This window comes from Crotalus tigris, unplaced genomic scaffold (assembly GCF_016545835.1).
Source record: "Crotalus tigris isolate CLP2741 ecotype Arizona unplaced genomic scaffold, ASM1654583v1 scf7180000024347.1601321, whole genome shotgun sequence".
NCBI classification, from domain to species: Eukaryota; Metazoa; Chordata; class Lepidosauria; order Squamata; family Viperidae; genus Crotalus; species Crotalus tigris.
The window spans coordinates 664,386-685,444 of record NW_024100516.1 but is presented as its reverse complement, the minus strand read 5'-3'; the positions used below and the strand labels follow the sequence as shown (position 1 = coordinate 685,444).

The following is a 21,059-nucleotide window of genomic DNA, read 5'->3' as shown; positions in this document are numbered from 1 at the left end:
AGCGAGACAATTGTTTAAAGCAGGTTTTGCCCCACTTTACGCCATTTCTTGCCATAGTTGTTAAGTTAACGGGATGGTTGTAAAGTGAATCTTAATCCCCCCCCCGTTGACTTTGCCTGTTGGAAGGTCGCGAAAGGGGATCACGCGGCCCCCGGGGAGGCTGCCCCCGTCATAAATACGAGTCAGTTGCCCAAGTGTCCGAATTTTGATCACGTGACCCCGGGGGAGGCTGCAAGGGTGAAAAACAGCCGCAAAAAAAAAAAGTCACTCGTTTCGCTGCCGTTGTAACTTTGAACGGTCACTAAATGTTGTAAGTCAAAGACTATCGTTGTAACTTCAGAGGGTCACTAAATGAATGTAAGTTGAGGACTCCCTGTATTTGTTTTTTTTTTTTTTAATTTGATACCTTAGCACAGGGGTCTTCAAACATGGCCCTTTTATGACTTGTGGACTTGCATGACCCCCCCTGGACACTGAAACCATCGTAAATATGAACCAGTGGCCAAGCGTCCAAATTTTGCTTGCGTCAGCGTGGGGATGCTGCAACGGTCGTAAGCGTGAAAAACGGTCATAAGTCTTTTTTCGATGCCGTTGTAACTTCGCATCCGTGGTTGGTAAACCGAGGACTACCTATAACGGAAAAAAAAATTAGGAGTGACTGACTTTGGGTGTGATCTTTGCAACTTCCTACTGTGTCAATATCATTTCCATCCTTAGCCTGGTGTCCTTAGTAGCTGAGGTTACGTTGTTTTTTTATTATTATTATTACCAAAATTTTATTTATAATACAATTAAACATTGGATATAACGTTGACATTCCAGTACAGTGGGGCAAAAAAGTATTTAGTCAGCCACCAATTGTGCAAGTTCTCCCACTTAAAAAGATGAGAGAGGCCTGTAATTGTCATCATAGGTAGACCTCAACTATGGGAGACAAAATGAGAAAACAAACCCAGACAATCACATTGTCTGATTTGGAAAGAATTTATTTGCAAATTATGGTGGAAAATAAGTATGTGGTCACCTACAAACAAGCAAGATTTCTGGCTCTCACAGACCTGTAACTTCTTCTTTAAGAGGCTCCTCTGTCCTCCACTCATTACTTTATATACCTTCTTATCAAATTATTCCACATTTTACAATCGGTTCTTCATCTCTGAATATATATCTAAATTTTATATACCATATTTATTCTAAAATTACATATATTTCTATCTTGACGCTAGCCTATAATCCCAACTGTCCTTCTCGAATCATTCCAGCGGTAAAATTTATCCCAGGTTTCGAAATAAACTGATCTACATTTGTCTTTCAATACCATTGTGAGCCTGTCCGTCTCCGCACATGGTAATATTTTATGTAGTGTCTCTTCCTCTGTGGGAATTTCTTTGCTCTTCCATTTTTGCGCAACTCTAACCTAGCTGCAGTCAAGACACGTAACAGCAAATAGATCAGTGGTTCTCAACCTGTGGGTCAGGACCCCATTTGGGGTCGAACGACCATTTCACGGCGGTCGCCAAAAAACACAGTCCGCCGTTTTTTCCCCCCTTTTCCTTAGCTGTGCTACTCCCTTTTATTCTATTGGCTTTTGAAAGCCAATGGAATAGACTCTCTTGAATAGAGTCTAATTCTATTGGCTTTCCAAAGCCAATAGGAATTGTCCAGGCTGTCTCTGCCCTGCTGAGCCCGCCAAAAGTCCCATTCTGCAAACGGTGCTGCACCAGTTGAGTAGTCCTCGACTTACGACCGGTTGGGGGTCGCAGCATTAAAAAGGTTGAGAACCACTGAAATAGATTGTTCTCTTCTTGTATTTCTCCGTGGTTATTCCCAACAGGAAAAGTTCAGGTTTTAACTCTAAGTCCAACATTAATATATCTTTCAGCCATCTTCGTATCCTATTCCAATACTCACAAGCCTTTGGGCATTCCCACCACATATGGTAATATGATCCTATTGCTGTTTTACATTTCCAGCATAAAGGTGAGATATTTTTATAGTTGTGGTATTGCGGTCCGTGGCTCGCAGGCGGAGATTCAACAGGACTATTGGTGTCACATCCTGCTTGGAGCATCAAAGGGGAGGCTTTAAGCATGACGCCTTTTTCAAACTGCTCAAAGCCGCCTGTTTGCAGAGGGGTAGCTGAACCCACAAAGCAGGATGCTTGAAATGAAATGCCGCCCCTCTCAATGAAGAATTTGCACACACACACACACACACACACACACACACACACACACCGGTAAAAGTTCTTGGAACTGGTTCTTGAAAACTTCACCTTTAAACCCAGCACCATCCTGATGCAGCTGAGCAAGAAGTTAGTCACGTGCTTCCTGCTTAGGATCATGACATGTGAGAAAAAAGTTCTTCCGTCTCCAACATGGAGTGTAAAATGGTATACTATAAGGGTCTCCTGCTTTGAGGAGGGTGGGGGGGGAGTTGGACTAGAACAGGGCTTTTCAACCTTTTCACCCATTGTACCACTTTTAGGATATGGCAACATCCGAGTACCACCAGTTGCCTAGCAAGGTGTCAAAAACTTGATGACCAAAAAAATGAAAAAAGTGATAAAGTACAGGTACTCCTCGACTTACAACAGTTCGCTTAGTGACTGTTCGAAGTTACAATGGCACTGAAAAAAGTGCCCCCCAAGCCACAGCTGAGCAAGACACTTGCCTGCCCGTCCGGCGGCGCTCTTCCTCCTATCCGAGGTTTTCATTGTTGTGAGCATTTCTGTTGAGGATTGGCAGCGGGGGTGGGGTGGGGGGGTGTTTTGGTTTTTATTCCCCCCGTCTGCTGGGTGGTTGCACCAGGTTTTGGTCACTTCACATGACCCTGGGACACTGTGACCATCATAAATATGAATCAGTTGCCAAGCATCTGAATGTAAATCACAAGACCCTGGAGAGGCTGCAACATTCCAGCTGATTGGTGCTTCTTCTGGGCTCAGCAGAAGCACCAGGATCAGCGCAGAGCTCCAGCTGGAGCCTGGCGCTTCCACTGAGCCCTGACAGCCCTGAAGAAGCGCCAATCAGCTGGAAAGCGGCACTGATCCTGGCGCTTCCACTGAGCCCTGACAGCCCTGCAGCTCCAGTCGTCTCTCGCTCAGGCTTGTGTGATGCTGCCACCGGTTCAGCTCATTCCCCACCCCCGCTACCCCTTTCCTAGGATGGTCGTGTACCACCTGCCAGGTGCCAATGTACCACAGGTGGTACCCATACCACTGGTTGAAAAGCCGTCGACTAGAAGACCTGCAGGGTCCCTTCCAGCTCTTTGTTAACTCTGATGGTACATCATCAATCCGACAATCCATCAAGGCCCACCTCCAATTTGGGAGTCTCTCCAGCTGCAGGGCAACGGATGCTGGGAAATAGGCAAGGGGAAAGGAGACCACCTGGTGGCAAGAAACTATGCAATTGACTTGGAAGGGTGGCTGGGTGGTGTTGGCCTGTCAGATGGGCATGACAACCCGATGATCTAAAACAGGCGTTCTGGATGCTCCATTGCTGGAGGTTTTCAAGGAAAGATTGGACAGCCATTGGTCCGGGATGATATAAGGCAGGGGTCTTCAAACTTGGCCCTTTTATGACTTGTGGACTTCAACCCCCAGAATTCCTCAGCCAGAATTCCTCAGTCAGGTACACGTGCCTGGCTAAGGAATTCTGGGAGTTGAAGTCCACAAGTCATAAAAAGGCTAAGTTTGAAGGCCCCTGATATAAGGTGTCTTGCCATGGGCAGTGGGCTGGACTAGAAGACCTCTGAGGTCCCTTATAGGTCTAGAGTCTATGATGTCATCTTCTAGAGTAGGGCTCTTGAAACATGGCTACTTTCAAGATTTGTGGACTTCAACTCCCAGAATTCCTCAGCCAGCTGAGGGATTCTGGGAGTTGAAGTCCACAAGTCTTGAAAATTCTAGAGAAAAAAAATCTATTTATTCCTAATAGGTGGCCTTGAGTAAATTGTATAAGCAAATGAAAGAGGTGTTCTTTAATCTGTTGTATTTATAGATATGTTTCGGCCAGCAATACACTGGAGGACTGGAATGAGAAATTAACACAGTCAGAAGCGTGAGTCTCTTAACCTTCTGCATAAACACACACAAACACACGCACACACTTTGCGTAGAGCACCTCTTAACTCTTCCTTCCTCGCACTAATGACTTTTCTGCTTCCTCCCTTTGCTGTAAATGCTTCCTGGGTGCTGTGCAATAAGGCAAAATCAGGGGGAAAGGGTAAAAAAAAAAAAAAAAAGGGACCCGGGGCTTTTCTTTCAGGCTGTTTTGCTGTTTTTTTTTCCTGGGGAGATTGTGGTGGTAAAACGGTGCATTTATCCTCCTAACGTTGACTAATTCAGTCTTCCTTTGCCAGGTTGTAAAACTAATTGGGGAACTTTCCTGCACAACTTAGTGTTGCTCGTCAATAAAGGAGACTATTCGTAGCCTGGGATTGAAATGAGCGGTCCTTGGTCGCTCTCTGAGCTTGGTGGCTTGCCTGCAGACGTTTCACGAGTCAAACTAGGTAACATCATCGTTGCTAGCGCTAGTTAGTGCTGATGCTGTTACCTAGTTTGGTAATGAAACGTCTGCAAGTAAGCCACCAAGCTCAGAGAGCAATCAAAGATTCCACAGTCGTCGTCATCGTCGTCCTCCTCCTCCTTTCCACAAACCCCACTCTCTTGTAGCACTGATGATGTTACCTAGTTGGGTCATGAAACGTCTACAAGAAAACCACCAGGTTCAGAGAGCACCAAGGAACCCACAGCCCTTCTGTTCTTCCTCCTCTTCTCCCTCCTCCTCTTCCCCCTCCTCCTCCTCTTCTCAGCAAACTTCATTCCATTCTAGCACTGATGATGTTACCGAGTTTGGTCATGAAAGGTCTGCAAGAAAACCACCAAGTTCAGAGAGCACCAAGGATCCCATAGTCGTCCTCTTTCCTCCTCCCCCCCCTCCTCCCCCCCCTCCTCCTCCTCCTCCTCTCCACAAACCCCACTCTCTTCTAGCACTGATGATGTTATCTAGTTGGGTCATGAAATGTCTACAAGAAAGCATCCAAGCTCAGAAAGCACCATGGACCCCCACAGTCGTCCTCTTCCCCCCCCCTCCTCCCCATACTTCCCACTCCTTTCTAGCACTGATGATGGTCCCTAGTTGGGTCATGAAACGTCTGCAAGAAAACCAAGCTCAGAAAGCACCAAGGACCCCACAGTTCTCCTCCTCCTCCTCCTCCTCCCTTCTAGCACTGATGGTGTTACCTAGTTGGGCCATGAAACGTCTGCAAGAAAACACCCAAGCTCAGAGAGCACCACGGAGCGCTCATGTCAGCTACAAAGATTCTCCTTTATTTATCTCATTGGCCTATTTCGAAAGCCCCCATTAAGATGAAGCAAGTTAAATTTTACATGCCGTTTTATCGACAGTCCTCGATTTGCAATCATTTGCTTAGCAGCTGTTCAAAGTTACAGTGGCACTTAAAAAAAAAGCAACCTGCCGCCAGTCCTCAAAGTTACAACTGTTGCAAGCATCCCCGCTGTCCCGTGATCAAAATCTGGGGGCTTGGCAAGTATTTCAAACGGTTGCAGCAGCATCCCAGGGTCGTTTCCGATCGCCATAAGCAAAGTCAGTGGGGAAGCTGGATTCGTTTAACGACCACATGATTGGCAGGGTTTATTTAACCGTGGCAAAAAAAAAAAAGCTCGTAAAATTGGGCACGGCTCACTTAACCGCCACTGCCGCCTTGCGGAAATTCTGAGTTGTACGCCGAGGACCTGCTCTCCTTTTCATTTAATTCGGTTTTAATCCTGTTGCAGCCTTGCAACATTTGAGCAGTTCAAACGTCGCAGCGCCAGGAACCCCAGAACTGAAAACCGCAAGGCCCCGCCTCAATCCCTCTTCCCAAGAAATAGGACTCCTGGGACAGCTTCATTCCCAAAGGAACTTTTATTAGGAGAAGTTGACGGCAGGCATAGAAGGTGGGATCTGAGAGTTTCCCGTGCGAATCAATAGGTTAAAAGGGTAACTGGCAAACCCCCATCCCAATAGTCAATCCGGCCCGTTCAAACGGCCCAATCCCCAGGTGTGAATCCGCTGTGGGAACGGAGCTGATAAGGCGCCGTTCCCAAGGCTGTTAGGTCTTCAGGCCTCTTCTTCCGCAGCTAAAGATAAGGCAGACGGCCAGAGGCACATTCCATTCTCACCCCAGGCTGGCATCAAGGGAAATAGATCAAAGAACAAGTAGATGGAGCAGTGGTTCTCAACCTTTTTAATGCCACGACCCCCCCAACCGGTTGTAAGTCGAGGACTACTCAACCGGTTGTAAGTCGAGGACTACTCAACTGGTGCAGCACTGTTTGCAGAATGGGACATTTGGCAGACTCAGCAGGGCAGAGACAGCCTGGACAATTCCTATTGGCTTTGGAAAGCCCATAGAATTAGACTCTATTCAAGAGAGTCTATTCTATTGGCTTTCAAAAGCCAATAGAATAAAAGGGAGTAGCACAGCTAAGGAAAAGGGGAGAAAAAATGGCGGACTGCGTTGTTTGGCGACCCCCGTGAAATGGTCGTTCGACCCCAAATGGGGTTGAGAACCACTGAGATAGAGGAAAGTGGAGAGGATATATCGTAGCGCCCATCTCCCCCCCCCCCAGGATCATGGCAGATCCCGCAAGAAGAAAAAAATCAGCCCCCTCCCAACAACCGGGTTCTAACATACACCATGGAAATGGTGAAAACAAAACTGAAAGAGGGATAGAAGTCATGAGAAAAAGGATTGCTGCAGATGACCTTATTGAAATTGCCAAATGACCGCAGGGTTCATTGAACTGCAGCCCCCAAAAGTTCCAAAATTGACTTTCCAACGGTCAACACGGCAGTAATGGCCAGGCTCAGTTATGTTTGTAAGCCGAGGACTTGCCGTACGTGGATTGGCCCCACAATTGTCGATTTGACAATTCTAAATTGTGGAATTTAGATTGTTAGCAAAGTGGACATGTTTGCCTAACACGGTACAGGTAATCCTTGACTTAAACAACTATTCGTTTAGTGACCAAAGTTACAACAGCGCTGAAAAAAAGGGGTAATTTTAAGAATCCACTGTTCTACTTGGCGCCCATACCCGTAACGGCACTGAAAAATAGTGACTTATGACCGTTTTTCACACTTAATGACCCGTTGCAGCGTCCCCAGGGTCACGTAATCAAAACTCGGACGCTTAGCAACTGACTCGTATTTATGACGGTCGCAGTGTCACTGGGTCATGTCATCGTCTTTGGCGATCTTCTGATAATCAAAGTCAGCGGGGAAGCCAGGTTCACTTAACAACGTGTTACTAACTTAATAGCTGCAGCGATTCACTTAGCAACTGTGGCAAGGAAGGTGGTAAAACGGGGCAACATTCACTTAGTGAATGTTTTACTTAGCGACAAAAATTTGGGGCTCGGTTGTGGCCGTAAAGGCGAGGACTACCTGTATTCTGTGAATCGGAAATACATTTTGTCTTTGGATCTCTGAAGTCATTCCTGTAAATCAGGGGTCTTCAAACTTGGCCCTTTGATGACTTGTGGACTTCAACTCCCAGAATTCCTCAGCCAGGCACGCATGCCTGGCTGAGGAATTCTGGGAGTTGAAGTCCACAAGTCATCAAAGGGCCATGTTTGAAGATCCCTTGCTATATAGCAGTAGTTCTCAACCTGTGGGTTGAGATTCCATTTGGGATCGAACGACCATTTCACGGGGGTCGCCAAACAATGCAGTCCACCATTTTTTCCCCCCTTTTCCTTAGCTGTGCTCCTCCCTTTTATTCTATTGGCTTTTGAAAGCCAATAGAATAGACTCTCTTGAATAGAGTCTAATTCTATTGGCTTTCAAAAGCCAATAGGAATTGTCCAGGCTGTCTCTGCCCTGCTGAGCCCACCAAAAGTCCCATTCTGCAAACGGTGCTGCACCAGTTGAGTAGTCCTTGACTTACGACCGGTTGAGTAGTCCTCGACTTACGACTGGTTAAGGGTCGTGGCATTAAAAAGGTTGAGAACCACTGCTATATAGGGTCTCCTGCTTGAACAAGGGGTTGGACTAGAAGATCTCCAAGGTCCCTTCCAGTTGTGTTCTATTCTGATTGAGATTAGAACCCAGGTCTACCTATTTCTGCATCTCCCTTCATCCTGGAACTTTTAACTTTTGCTTCCTCAGCTGTATTTCCTGCAGTGGCGCCAGCAAGCTTGCAAATTTCCTGGCCGAGGAATAAAAAAGCAACTCTCCCTATTTGAAGTAATGATTGAGCAATGCTGAGCAGAGAATTTTATTTCCTGTCTTGGACTCGGAGCGAACACCTCTCTTGCAGATGTAACCTAGCTCAGAGTCCAGATTGAAGCTCAGTGTTTCTCAACCTTTTAGCTGGGTGGACTTCAACTCCCAGAATTCCCCAGCCAACCAGCATGCTTAGATGTGGCCTGACTTGAGAAGCGCTATTGTAGCTTGTCAATTCCAGAGCTAGGTTGAACTGTGCCGTGTTTGGATGGAATGGATCCAAATGCATTAAAGCTATTAATTTAATTATTATAAAATAAGTATTATAAATTGGTTTTCACTCCGGTGGATGGAAACTAATCAAGGAGAGAAGCAGTCTAGAACTAAGGAGAAATTTCCTGACAGTGAGAACAATTAATCAGTGGAACTGCTTGCCTCCAGAAGCGGTGAATGCTCCAACACTGGAAGTTTTTAAGAAGAGACTGGACAGCCATTTGTCTGAAATGGTATAGGGTTTCCTGTCTTGAGCAGGGGGTTGGACTAGATGACCTCCAAGGTCCCAGCTCTTTATCATTCTGCTATTCTTTTGCAGAAAGGAGAATGGTTGAGTGCTGTGCTTTTATTGGTGTGTATGTGTTTGTTAGGTCTAGCAGAGATGGGACGAGCATAACCATATGTAGTCCTTGATGTACGACTGGTCACTTAGTGATCCTTCAAAGTTACAACAGACTTGAGTACAGGTAGTCCTTGACTTACCACCTTTTGTTTAGTGATGGTTTAGTTTATTTAGTTTACGTGGGGACAGTTCAAAGTTACAACGGCCCTGAAAATTGTGACTTACAACCGTTTTTCACACGTAACAACTGCTGCAGAATCCTTGTCCTCATTGATTTACATTCAGATGCTTGGCCACTGACTCATATTTATGACGGTGGCAGCGTCGTGGGGTCGTATGATCCTCTTTTGCGACCTGACAAAATAAATGGGGGAAGGCCAGATTCACTTAACAACGGTGTGACTAACAACTGCAGTGATTCACTTAACAACTGCGTAAAACGAGGGCAAAACTCACTAAACAAATGTTTTGCTTAGCCACGGAAATTTTGGCCTCAGTTGTCATAAATCGAGGACCGCCTGTATTTATGACTTGGATTCAAAGTTCCGACAACTAGACCTGCCCTACAGTCACGTGATCACATTTTTGACACTCAACAACCGACCCACACTTACGACTGTTTGCCGTGTCCCCTGGTCACATGACCACAGTTTAAAGTTTTGCCAAAAAAACTGACATTTATTTCTGCTTTTTGGCAAAAAACAAAACAAAACAAAAAAAACCCCACGCTGCGGACAACGGCTTCGCTTAATGATCATTGCAATTCAATTAATGACCGATGTAAAAAAGGTGGTAAAATCAGGTCGGTTGGAGTAGAAGACCTCCAAGGTCCCTTCCAATTTTGCTGTTATGTTAGAGTCGTGGCCAAAATTGTGGAAACCTTTTGGGAAAAGTGTACAGTAGAAACCACCTTTGGTTAAGTTTCCACCCATTTTTCTTCTAATTTATTTATAACTGTAGCCTTGTTCACTTAACAATACTATTTTGCATCGCTTTCTGAGCAACTGGTCAACTCTTTGCACCATTCCTTTAATTTTATTATGTTTTACAAGTTCACTAAATGAAAGAACACAAAAAAACCCAACCGACTTGATAGCAATCACATAACACACTGACAAATGTCCTCCTCTCAGCTTCAATACAGGACATCGATAACTGGATCCTACTGTGATCTGATTGGCTCATGGCCAAAACAAGATGATACCTGATTGGCTCTCTAAACACTCATGCTCATTGGCTACAATCAGATGAAGGAAAGCTCCCTGAGATCAACCTAAGCAAGTTGGTCTTCCTTTTCCTGGTTATTTGGCTGTACCTTTTCATAGAATACAGTACAGATAATTGAACAAACTTTGTTGCATTACATTCTTGATTAAATTATCTTTGCATCGATATATAATTTTATGGTACTACTCCCCCCCAAAAAAGTGGTGTTATTAGCCATCAAACCTCAAAAATACATTTTTCCCAAAAGGTTTTCACAATTTTGGCCACTACTGTATATTCTGTTCTAATGCCCGGCCTGACCTATAATTAGGGGCTCAGTTAAACAGTTGTGAATTGAGGACTATGTGTAGTAGCATTTCCAGACAAGTCAGTTTGCACTGGGCATTGTATTTGTGGGTATTTTGGAGACTCCCATGCTGCAATCTACAATCTTTCTCTACAAAATACTGAGCAGTGGATGGAGATTCCACAAGTATCTGCCTTTCAGCGTAGCTAGGTTTTGTGCTGACAGCGATTGCGGATGTGAGCACACTTCCTCAATTTGTGTTGAAGATTAACAACCTTGGTTGGTCCGAATTGTTGGAGAAATCACAAAACGGGCAGTCCAGGCCTTCAAAAGATAGACTGCTTTTACACAGTGTAAAATTGCAATTTTTGAGGGCAACTGAGGAGGAAGCCTATCACTTCCTGAGCATAACCTTTGCCTGTTTCTCTTCTGGATTAATCCATCAACATTGACTTCTTTTTTTTAATTATAAACTTTTAATGCTGTTCTCCAGCCTCTCAACATTCAAAGTGTTTTGGAATTTCCTGAAAGTCAGGAATGTCTGCTTTTTTGTTGTTGTTGTTGATGATGCTACAAAAGAAAAGTGTGGAGTCATGATAGGAGTCTTCCGATATTTGAGGGGCTGCCCCAAAGAAGAGGGGGGCAGTCTATTCTCTGAAACACTTGAAGGCAGGACAAGAAACAACGGATGGAAACTAGTCAAGGAGAGAAGCAACCTAGAACTAAGGAGAAACTGACAGTTAGAACAATTAACCAGTGGAACTACCTGCCTCCAGAAGCGGTGAATGCTCCAACACTGGAAGTTTTTAAGAAGAGACTGGACAGCCATTTGTCTGAAATGGTATAGGGTTTCCTGCCTGAGCAGGGGGCTGGACTAGATGACCTCTGAGTTTCTTTCCAACTATGTTATTCTGTTTGTTCTGAAGTGACAAAAGTGCAAAAGAGACTAGCTATCCTCTATATGGAGGCAAAGGGAGATCATCTAGAAGTGGCTTGGATTTGTGCAACTCAGATATGGTAGCTAATTTGAAAGGCGTGTGGGCGATAATCTCTTCCATTCCTATATGATAGGCAGATAGATATCAATAATGTTAATCAGCGCTTCCCCCCCCTTGTTTGTGATCTCCTTAATGCAAAAAAATATATGAAGAAACATTTGATGGTAACGGCAGATAAACCAGAATAAAGAGTGTTAATCCTCCTTAAATCATTATCATCAACCAGCCAGAGAACATAAAAACTGCTTTGCAGCCTTGCTGGAACTCAAGTGGTCCTTGACTTATAACCATTTGTTTAGCACAGGGGGCTTCTAAACTTGGTCCTTTTACAACTTGTGGACTTCAACTCCCAGAGTTCCTCAGCCAGGCACTGCCTGGCCGAGGAATTCTGGGAGTTGAAGTCCACGTCATAAAAGGGCCAAGTTTGAAGACTCCTGGTTTAGTGACTGTTTGAAGTTATAACGGTGTGGGGGACTTGCAACCCTTCCTTGCACTTACGACCGTCACAGCATCCCCACAGTCACGCGGTCAATATTCTGTAGCTGGGCCACAGGCCTACCTTTTTCCAGAGTCATGTGATCACTATTTGCAATCTTCCCAGCAGTGATTTCCTTAACAACCATGATTACAAAAAAAAAAAAAAAAGTTGTAAAATTGGCCGTGACTCATTTAATAACCTCTTTGCTTAGGGGTGGAAATTCTGATCGCGTAGTCGTAAGTTCAGGACTTTGCTGTATCTTGAGCATCTCTCAAAATCTGGCCACAAGGAAACGTGTCTTCAGAAGGATCACCTCTTTGCTTGAACCTGTTTGCTAGCCTGTTTCGCTCCCAGCAGTTGTTGCAAAGCTTTGGAAACCCTCCAGTTGTGTGCGCAGGATGGGTACACGCCTCTGCTTTTCCTGCCTCCTGTTGTTCAAGCGCCAGCTGTGTCTCCCTTTGCTCCTTAGAGACCGCTCTCGGCTAATGACGGCCTTCCTTCCCAATTCTTGTTTTTCCTTTAGGTATAAGAAGACCCAGGAAACGCTCTATCAGGCCGGGCAGAAGACTTCAGCTGCTCTGTCCAACGTGGGTTCTGCAATCAGCCGGAAGTTTGGAGATATGAGGTAAGGGATTGAGTAAGCATCTCTCTTTGGGATTTTTTTTTTTTTTTTTGGTTTTTTTTTTTTACATAATCCTTCCAAAGAATTTTGTCAGGTACAAAAAGATCAGGTCCACGCATGAAGGTGCAACTAAACCAGTGTTTCTCAGCCTTCACAATTTTAAGGCATGTGGACTTCAACTCCCAGAATTCCACAGCCAGCAATGCTGGCTGTGGAATTCTGGGAGTTGAAGTCCACATGCCTTAAAATTGTCAGGGTTGAGAAACACTGAACTAAACTGATTTATTGCTACATTGCCCATGCACAGGAAGCCTTCTTAACTCCTGACTACCACCTTGTTGTTGTTAGTTGCGAAGTTGTGTCTGACCCATCGCGACCCCATGGACAACGTTCTTCCAGGCCAGGGGTAGGCAACCTTGGCTCTTTTATGACTCGTGGACTTCAACTCCCAGAATTCCTGAGCCAGCATGGCTCAGCTTGGAAACCCCTCCCTTTCCCCTCAGCGTGACTGGCTCAGGAATTCTGGGAGTTGAAGTCCACGAGTCATAAAAGAGCCAAGGTTGCCTACCCCTGCTCCATGACTTCCTGTCCTCTACCATCTTCTGCCATTGAAGCTCTTGCCTACTGCTTCAGTGACTCCATCCAGCCACCTCCTTCTCTGTCGTCCCCTTCTTCTATTGCCCTCCATCTTTCCCAGCATCAGGCTCTTCTCCAGCGAGTCCTTCCTTCTCATTAGGTGGCCAAAGTTCTTGAGTTTCCACTTCAGGATCTGGCCTTCTAAAGAGCAGTCAGGGTTGATCTCCTTTAGGACTGACCGGTTTGATCACCTTGCAGTCCAGGGGACTCGCAGGATTCAAAGGCCTCCATTCTTTGGCGCTCAGCCTTTCTTATGGTCCAACTTTCACAGCCATGCATTGCAATTGGGAAAACCATGGCCTTGACTATACGTACTTTTGTTGGCAGGGTGATGTCTCTGCTTTTTAGTATGCTGTCTAGATTTGCCATAGCTTTCCTCCCCAGGAGCAAGCGTCTTTTAATTTCTTGGCTGCAGTCCCCATCTGTGGTGGTCTTGGAGCCCAGGGAGATAAAATCTGTCACTGCCTCCATTTCTTCCCCATCTATTTGCCAGGAATTGAGAGGGCCGGATGCCATGATCTTGGTACCACCTGCTTGGAGTTAAATAAGGGTCAATGGCATTCAAGGAAGGTAGGGCTTAGTTCGCTTGTGGCTATGTAGGGATTCTAGGCTGATTTCTTTCTTGACTTCTTCATAGACAGAAAGAGGCGACAGAGTCAGGTAGGAAAGAGTACAATAAAGGTGGTTTATTGCTAAACAGCCAATGTACAGGAATCCTCTTCAGTCACCTGCTTGGGGTGAGATAAGAGTCCATGGAATTCAAGGGGGGGAGGTTGGACGGTGAGTTCTAGTCCTGCCTTAGACATAAAAGCTGGCTGGGTGACTTTGGGCCAATCATTAAGAGACGCTGACTTCTAGTCCTGCCTAAGGCATGAAAGCCAGCTGGGTGACTTTAGGCCAATCACCAGGAGATGCTGACTTCTAGTCCCGCCTTAGGCATAAAAGCTGGCTGGGTGACTTTGGGCCAATCATTAGGAGACACTGAGTTCTAGTCCCGCCTTAGGCATGAAAGCCAGCTGGGTGACTTTAGGCCAATCACCAGGAGACGGTGAGTTCTAGTCCTGCCTTAGGCACAAAAGGCAGCTGAGTGATCTTGAGCCATTTTCTTTCAGTCCAACCCACCTCACAGGGTTGTTGTTATGGGGAAAAATCGGAGGAGGAAGGAGTATTGTGTCTGTTCGCCACTTCGAGTGGTTTATGAAAAAAATAAAATGGCGGACTATAACCAGATAAATGAAAATATCGAGTAGCTAGAGCAGCTGCCTCGCGTGTTGTGACATGATTGTGGTCCAGCAAAGGACAATATTTCACTCACCACAACCCTGATTTTTCAGGAACTCTCCTTTCCCCATCTGGCTGGGATTATCTGGGTGGTAAGTGCATGCGATGCTCTGATCACATAAACACCCTTTTGAGGTCTGTGTGCACTTTTACAATTTGTGTGTCGACGTGGCGCCTTCCTCCCTTTCCAAAGCGTACGCTTTTGCTCAAACACATTGAAAGGATTAGGTCAGGGGTAGGCAACCTCGGCTCTTTTATGACTTGTGGACTTCAACTCCCAGAATTCCTGAGCCAGCATGGCTCACCTTGGAAACCTTTCCCTGTCCCCTCAGCATGGCTGGCTCAGGAATTCTGGGAGTTGAAGTCCACGAGTCATAAAAGAGTCAAGGTTGCCTGCCCCTGGGTTAGGTGTTGACCTTTAATCTCTCCACGTTTCCTCTGCAAACCGATATTGACCTAGGATGCCTGAGGACTGTAAGTTTTGACGTACTTTGTAGACCAGTGGTGGCGAACTATGGCACGTGTGCCAGAGGCAGCACTTAGAGCCCTCTCTGTGGGCACGCACGCCATGCCCTGAAGATGGCAACCGTCCCTCTTAAAACCAGCTGCCTGCTATCTTGCCGAGGTCCCACATGGCCGGATGTATCCCAGCACCCATGCGCTCACTGGCCTCTGGGTGCAGGGTCCGATGGTGTCTGGCAGCAGCTGCCCCGGCCCCTGCCTCACCTTGCCCTGTGGCAATGGCACCTCCGCCCTGCCTCGCCTCACCCAGCAGGACGAGCCTCCTGCCCACCGCCCCACCTGCCAGAGACCCCCTGGATCTCCCCCCACCCTGTCCAGCCCCCATAGGCGTCCCTCCCATGAGCAACATTGAGGTGATCATGCTCACCTTGGCCACACCCACCCAATCTGCCATGACCACCACAGCCACGCCCACTTGGCACCCGGCAATAAATAAGTGGGTTTTGGGTTGCAGTTTGGAGTTGGAGTCCACATGTCTTAAAGTTGCTGAGATGGAGAAACAATGGACTAGGCCGGGGTGGGCAACCTTGGCTCTTTTATGACTGGTGGACTTCAACTCCCAGAATTCCTGAGCCAGCCTGGCTCAGCTTAGAAACCTCTCCCTTTCCCCTCAGTGCAGCTGGCTCAGGGATTCTGGGAGTTGAAGTCCACCAGTCATAAAAGAGCCAAGATTGCCTACCCCTGCACTAGATAGAATAGGGCTCTTCAAACATGGCCCTTTTATGACTCGTGGACTTCAACTCCCAGAATTCCTGAGTCAGCATGAGGGAACTATGGCCCTCTCATGACTCGTGGATTTCAACTCCCAGAACTCCTGAACCAGCATGGGGGAACTATGGCCCCCTCATGACTTGTGGACTTCAACTCCCAGAATTCCTGAGCCAGAATAGCTCAGCATGGAAACCTCTCCCTTTCCCCTCAGCATGGCTGGCTCGGGAATTCTGGGAATTGAAGTCCACAAGTCAGAAAAGAGCCAAGGTTGCCAGCCTAGGCCTAGGCTGCTTTATGACTTGTGGACTTCAACTCCCAGAATTCCTGAGCCAGCTGGCTCAGCTTGGAAACTCTCCCTTTTCCCTCAGCATGGCTGGCTCAGGAATTCTGGGAGTTGAAGTCCACACCTCTTAAAGTTGCTGAGGTGGAGAAACAATGGACTAGGCCAGGGGTAGGCAACCTTGGCTCTTTTATGACTCGTGGACTTCAACTCCCAGAATTCCTGAGCCAGCGTGGCTCAGCTTGGAAACCTCTCCCTTTCCCCTCAATGCGGCTGGCTCAGGGATTCTGGGAGTTGAAGTCCACCAGTCATAAAAGGGCCAAGGTTGCCTACCTGTGAGCTAGAGGATTCTGGGAGCTGAGATCTGCATGTCTGTTAAGTTACCAAGGTTGAGAAAGAATGCCACCGGTGGTATTGGTTCTCCTGCTCCACAGTGGGGGGAAATTTTGACTTCTCTGGCAGCCGCAGAGCCTTCCACCAAAACGTCTCCAGTTTTTGATGCAGAAAGACTCCAAAATATTAAAGCCACCCTGTTTTCAAGTTTATCTTATGTGATCAGAGGTTACGTGTTGTGGTGAGCTCCTTTTCTTAAAAGGGCAGAAGTCTTTCCTGCTCAGCTTGTTTTTACTTTGTGATCTCTTTGAAGTTTTACATCCTTTCCCCACCAATCTCTGTGTGTTCCTTTGCTTTCCTGGTGTGCCTGTGGTGTGATCCTCAGGTTTGGCTGCTTAAAATGGGTCAACAGCTCTGGATGTCCATCCCGAATTGGGGAGACCTAGGAAAACCTCTGATCTTGGCAAATCTGAACGGCTGTGGCGTATAGACACTTATTTAAAAAAAATAATAGTAGTAAAGTTGGAAGGGACCTTGGAGGTCATCTAGTCCAACCCCCTGCTCGGGCAGGAAACCCTACACCATTTCGGACAAGTGGCTGTCCAGTCTCTTCTTAAAAACTTCCAGTGTTGGAGCATTTACTGCTTCTGGAGGCAAGCTGTTCCACTGATTAATTGTTCTCACTGTCAGGAAGTTTCTCCTTAGTTCTAGGTTGCTTCTCTCCTTGATTAGTTTCCACCCGTTGCTTCTTGTCCTGCCTTCAGGTGCTTTGGAAAATAGCTTAATTCCCTCTTCTTTATGGCAGCCCCTGAGATATTGGAATACTGCTATCATGTCCCCCCTTGTCCTTCTCTTCGTTAAACTAGACATACCCAATTCTAGCAACCGTTCCTTATATGTTTTAGCCTCCAGTCCCCTAATCATCTTTGTAGCTTGTAGAACTTGTAGCTTTGTAGCTTTGTAACTTGGTAGAAAAGACTAGGAGCTCAGGTTTTTTTTCTAAACCAGGTTATTCCAATCCAGTCCAATTCAGGTGTGTTATATATTATTCCCATTTCCCCCTCTCAGCTTGGCCAGTGGCTCTTTTGCCTGGGGATGGTGGGAGAAACTAGCTGGTCTACGTTTAAAGCATCAAACTGTAGCTATTTTTTTTTTTTTTGATCCAATGGGAGTTAATTATAAAATCAACTTCCTTTGGATTTAGGCAAGAATTAGTTTAGTCTAGTGATTAAGGCACCAGGCTAGAAACCAGGAGTCGGTGAGTTCTAGTTCTGCCATTGGCATGAAAGCTGGCTGGGTGACTTTGGGCCAGTCACCAGGAGATGGTGAGTTCTAGTTCTGCCATTGGCATGAAAAGCTGGCTGGGTGACTTTGGGCCAGTCACCAGGAGATGGTGAGTTCTAGTCCCGCCTTAGGCATGAAAGCCGGCTGGGTGACCTTAGGCCAGTCCGTGTCTCTCAGCCCAACCCGCCCCACAAGGCTTTTGCTGTGGGGGGAAATAGCAGGAAGAAGCAGTACTAAATACGGTCATTGCCTTGAGTTGTTTATAAAAAAAAATAAAATAAAGGTGGGCTATAAATAAATAAGCCCACCTTTAATTCCTCTTCTCATTCCTACAGTGATGAACAAGAGGGGCAGTTTAAAAAAAAACTATGAAGTGCCTTAAAATAACCTGGAATGATGTGGTGGCTTTGTCAAAGATTCCCAGGTTGGTTTGCTAACGCCTGTCTTGGAAAACTGGTTTGCAACATGGCTGTATCCTCTGCTTTTCTCCTGCCCAAAGATGCCATCACACGTTGTTGTCTTGAGCTGTGTGTTGGTGACGCCTGGGGCAAAAGGTCAGGGTGTTCCTTCATTGTACATTCAAGCCTGATTCCAGTCCTTTGAGGGAAGGCGTGTCTTCTATCATCTATAATTCACAATTAAATACGCCCAAAGGGTCTGTTCAAAACTCAGATTTCTTGGCCTTTTCCTTGAAAACGTTTCGTTTCTCATCCAAGTTCTGAAGAAGCTTCTCGGATGAGAAGTGAAACGTTTTCAAGGGGAAAAAACCCAAAGTCCAGTTGCTTTTTGAACAGCGCCTTTGGGACAACCATGACCTGGATGATGGAGAATCTCCATTGACAATTGAACGAGTCATTTCCAATGTGAAGATGGCCTAGAGCAGGGGTAGGCAACCTTGGCTCTTTTATGACTCATGGACTTCAACTCCCAGAATTCCATTCCAGTATGGCTCAGCTTGGAAACCTCTTCCTGTCTCCTCAGGGTGTCTGGCTCAGGAATTCTGGTAGTTGAAGTCCTCCCATCGTCAAGTGGCCAAGGATGAGAAACACTTAAGTCTAGGCTAGGGGTAGGCAACCTTGGCTCTTTTATGACTCGTGGAGTTCAACTCCCAGAATTCCATTCTACCATGGCTCAGCTTGGAAACCTCTCCCTTTTCCCTCAGCGTGGCTGGCTCAGGAATTCTGGGAGTTGAAGTCCACGAGTCATAAAAGAGCCAAGGTTGCCTACCCCTGGCCTAGAGGCCACGTAGCAGATGTTGGTGGACCTGTTGGCTTCGTTGGGGTGGTGGGCAGAAGTTCTCCAGCACCCTTGCTTGAACTCATCCAAGCTGTTTTGAGGTTTGCCACGGACGTTTAGATGGCTCAGTGACTTCATTGATGGAAGCCAACCTTCGTTTCACTTTGTGGCCTGGACGCTACCGTGATAAATAAATATTTGGGAAGTAGGAGCTTCATCCTCAAAGCGTTTCTTCTCCTTTTAAGAGTCATCTCTCGGTGAATGGTTTGAGGCCCGAGTGTCGAATAGAGAAGGTGGGCTTGAAATGTGTCCCTAACTTTTTTTTCTTTTTCCTTGTTCTCAATTTCTGCTGCCATTGGATTCTGCCAGGGCTCATCCCTTCTCACATTCTTTTAGGTAAGGCTTGGCAGAAGTGTCGTCTGCATGGGGACTCTGGGCCAGCAAAATTGCTGTCATGGAATAGGGCAGGGGTAGGGAACCTTGGCTCTTTTATGACTCGTGGACGTCAACTCCCAGAATTCCTGAGCCAGCATGGCTCAGCTTGGAAACCTCTCCCTTTTCCCTCAGCATGGCTGGCTCAGGAATTCTGGGAGTTGAAGTCCACGAGTCATAAAAGAGCCAAGGTTGCCTACCCCTGGAATAGGGGGACGAGGAGAGCCCCAAGCCAGACACTGGATCCGTTCATGGCACCGAGTTGCACCTCCTGTGAAAACATTGTCTCCATTCAGTTTCTTTCGACCAGGCAAAATTACAGGAGTTCCTCGACTTATGAACACAATGTACCCCAAAATTCCTGTTGCTAAGTGAGACATTTCAGCGAGTTTTGTCCCATCTTATGGGGATGCTGCAGTGGTCATAACTGTGAAAAACGGTCACTTTTTCCTCCCGTTGCCGCTGTAATGTCAAATGGTCACTGAACAAATGGCTGTATGTCGGGAATCGCTTGTAATTCTCCCTTTGACCCACCTCTGAGAAGGTCCCAGAATGCTTTGCAACTCCCTGCGCAGCTGCTGGGAGGGCGGCCACCAGCAGGGTGTGACGTTATCCACGGTTTAAATGCTTCTAACATTTCCTTCCTTTCCCCTTAACGCTTCCGAGTAGCAGTTACTCCATTCGCCATTCGATAAGTATGCCAGCCATGAGGTAATGTAGCAAAAGTGCCGTTTCTTCTAATACGATGTTGGCAAGGGGTATCTGGGAGGGCCACGATGGGTTGGGGGTCATTTAACAGCATGGAGCATTAGCAGTAACTTGTAGCCTGCCACTTGATCTTCCAGGTGGTCCTAATGGGAGCTGCTACAGAAATTCTAAAGTTTTATATCTGTATTTCTGCCCTTTGACAAGTGTAAGATGTGTGGACTACAACTCCCAGAATTCCCCAGCCAGCTGTGCTGGCTGGGGAATTCTGAGAGTTGAAGTCCACACATCGTACACTTGCCAAACTTGAAAAATACCATTTTAGGGCCTCTTCCTTGTTGTTTCCATGTTCAGTTTGGTGAAATAGCAATTTTATTTTTTTGTAAGCCATCTAGAGTCACCGAAAATGAGTGTGGGTGGCCATGTAAATTCTGATAGATAGATAGATAGATAGATAGATAGATAGATAGATAGATAGATAGATAGATAGATAGATAGATAGATAGAATATGTGATTAGACAGACAGATAGATAGGTGGAAAGCATGTTTGTCAACCGGAAATTACCTGGTGGTGGTGGGACTTGACCATTCAGCAATTACCAAGTTGGGGTAATTGCTATTGGGGTTTTGAGCTGCTTTCTAGGAAAGTTGGAATCTTAAAATTTCTGAACTAGCTGCAGTTTGGTTTTTGACACGAGCCTGCCTGGAAATTGTGAGGACATCTTTCTCTTTCTGGGGGGGAAAAAAAAAAGTTTGCATGTTTCTCATTCAACCGAGAATTAATTTCCTCTGCGGCTTTTTAAGGGTGCTTTTGTTTAGCTTCCCTTGTTTTTTTCTAGATCGCAATCATCCAGAGTTCAGCAAATTGTGGAGGTGATAAATTGTGGGAAGTGGGTTCTGGGGTGCTGTCCAGATACCGCAACCTACCCCAAGATGGCCTGCCTGAACAAAGAATGCAAACTTGTAGTACCCTCTTTCTGTTTTATTTTTTTTTAACATAAATGATCTTTTTCTTTTGCAAGAAATTCTGCAACTTTCAAGTCTTTTGAAGACAGAGTTGGAACCATAAAGGTAATTTTCCTCCCATCATACCTGGGAGAAAAACCACTTCCTCCTCCTCTTCCTCTTCCTCTTTCTCCTCCTCCTCCTCCTCCTCTTCCTCCTCCTCCACCAC

The 21,059-nt window shown here is 46.2% G+C and overlaps 1 protein-coding gene across 8 annotated transcripts in view; it reads left to right on the top strand.

Annotated features, from left to right (window-relative positions):
- TPD52L2 (TPD52 like 2) overlaps positions 1-21,059 on the top strand; it is a 38,432-nt gene that overhangs the window by 14,302 nt on the left and 3,071 nt on the right. For 3 of the 8 annotated variants that reach the window (XM_039326918.1, XM_039326920.1, XM_039326917.1), the window contains 5 exons: positions 4,005-4,064; positions 12,366-12,467; positions 19,117-19,143; positions 19,849-19,890; positions 20,908-20,956. In XM_039326918.1, the coding sequence (XP_039182852.1) occupies positions 4,005-4,064; positions 12,366-12,467; positions 19,117-19,143; positions 19,849-19,890; positions 20,908-20,956 (280 nt within the window). The remainder of the gene's footprint in view (positions 1-4,004; positions 4,065-12,365; positions 12,468-19,116; positions 19,144-19,848; positions 19,891-20,907; positions 20,957-21,059) is intronic. The other 5 variants (XM_039326923.1, XM_039326921.1, XM_039326925.1 and 2 more) reach the window with 3 other exon arrangements.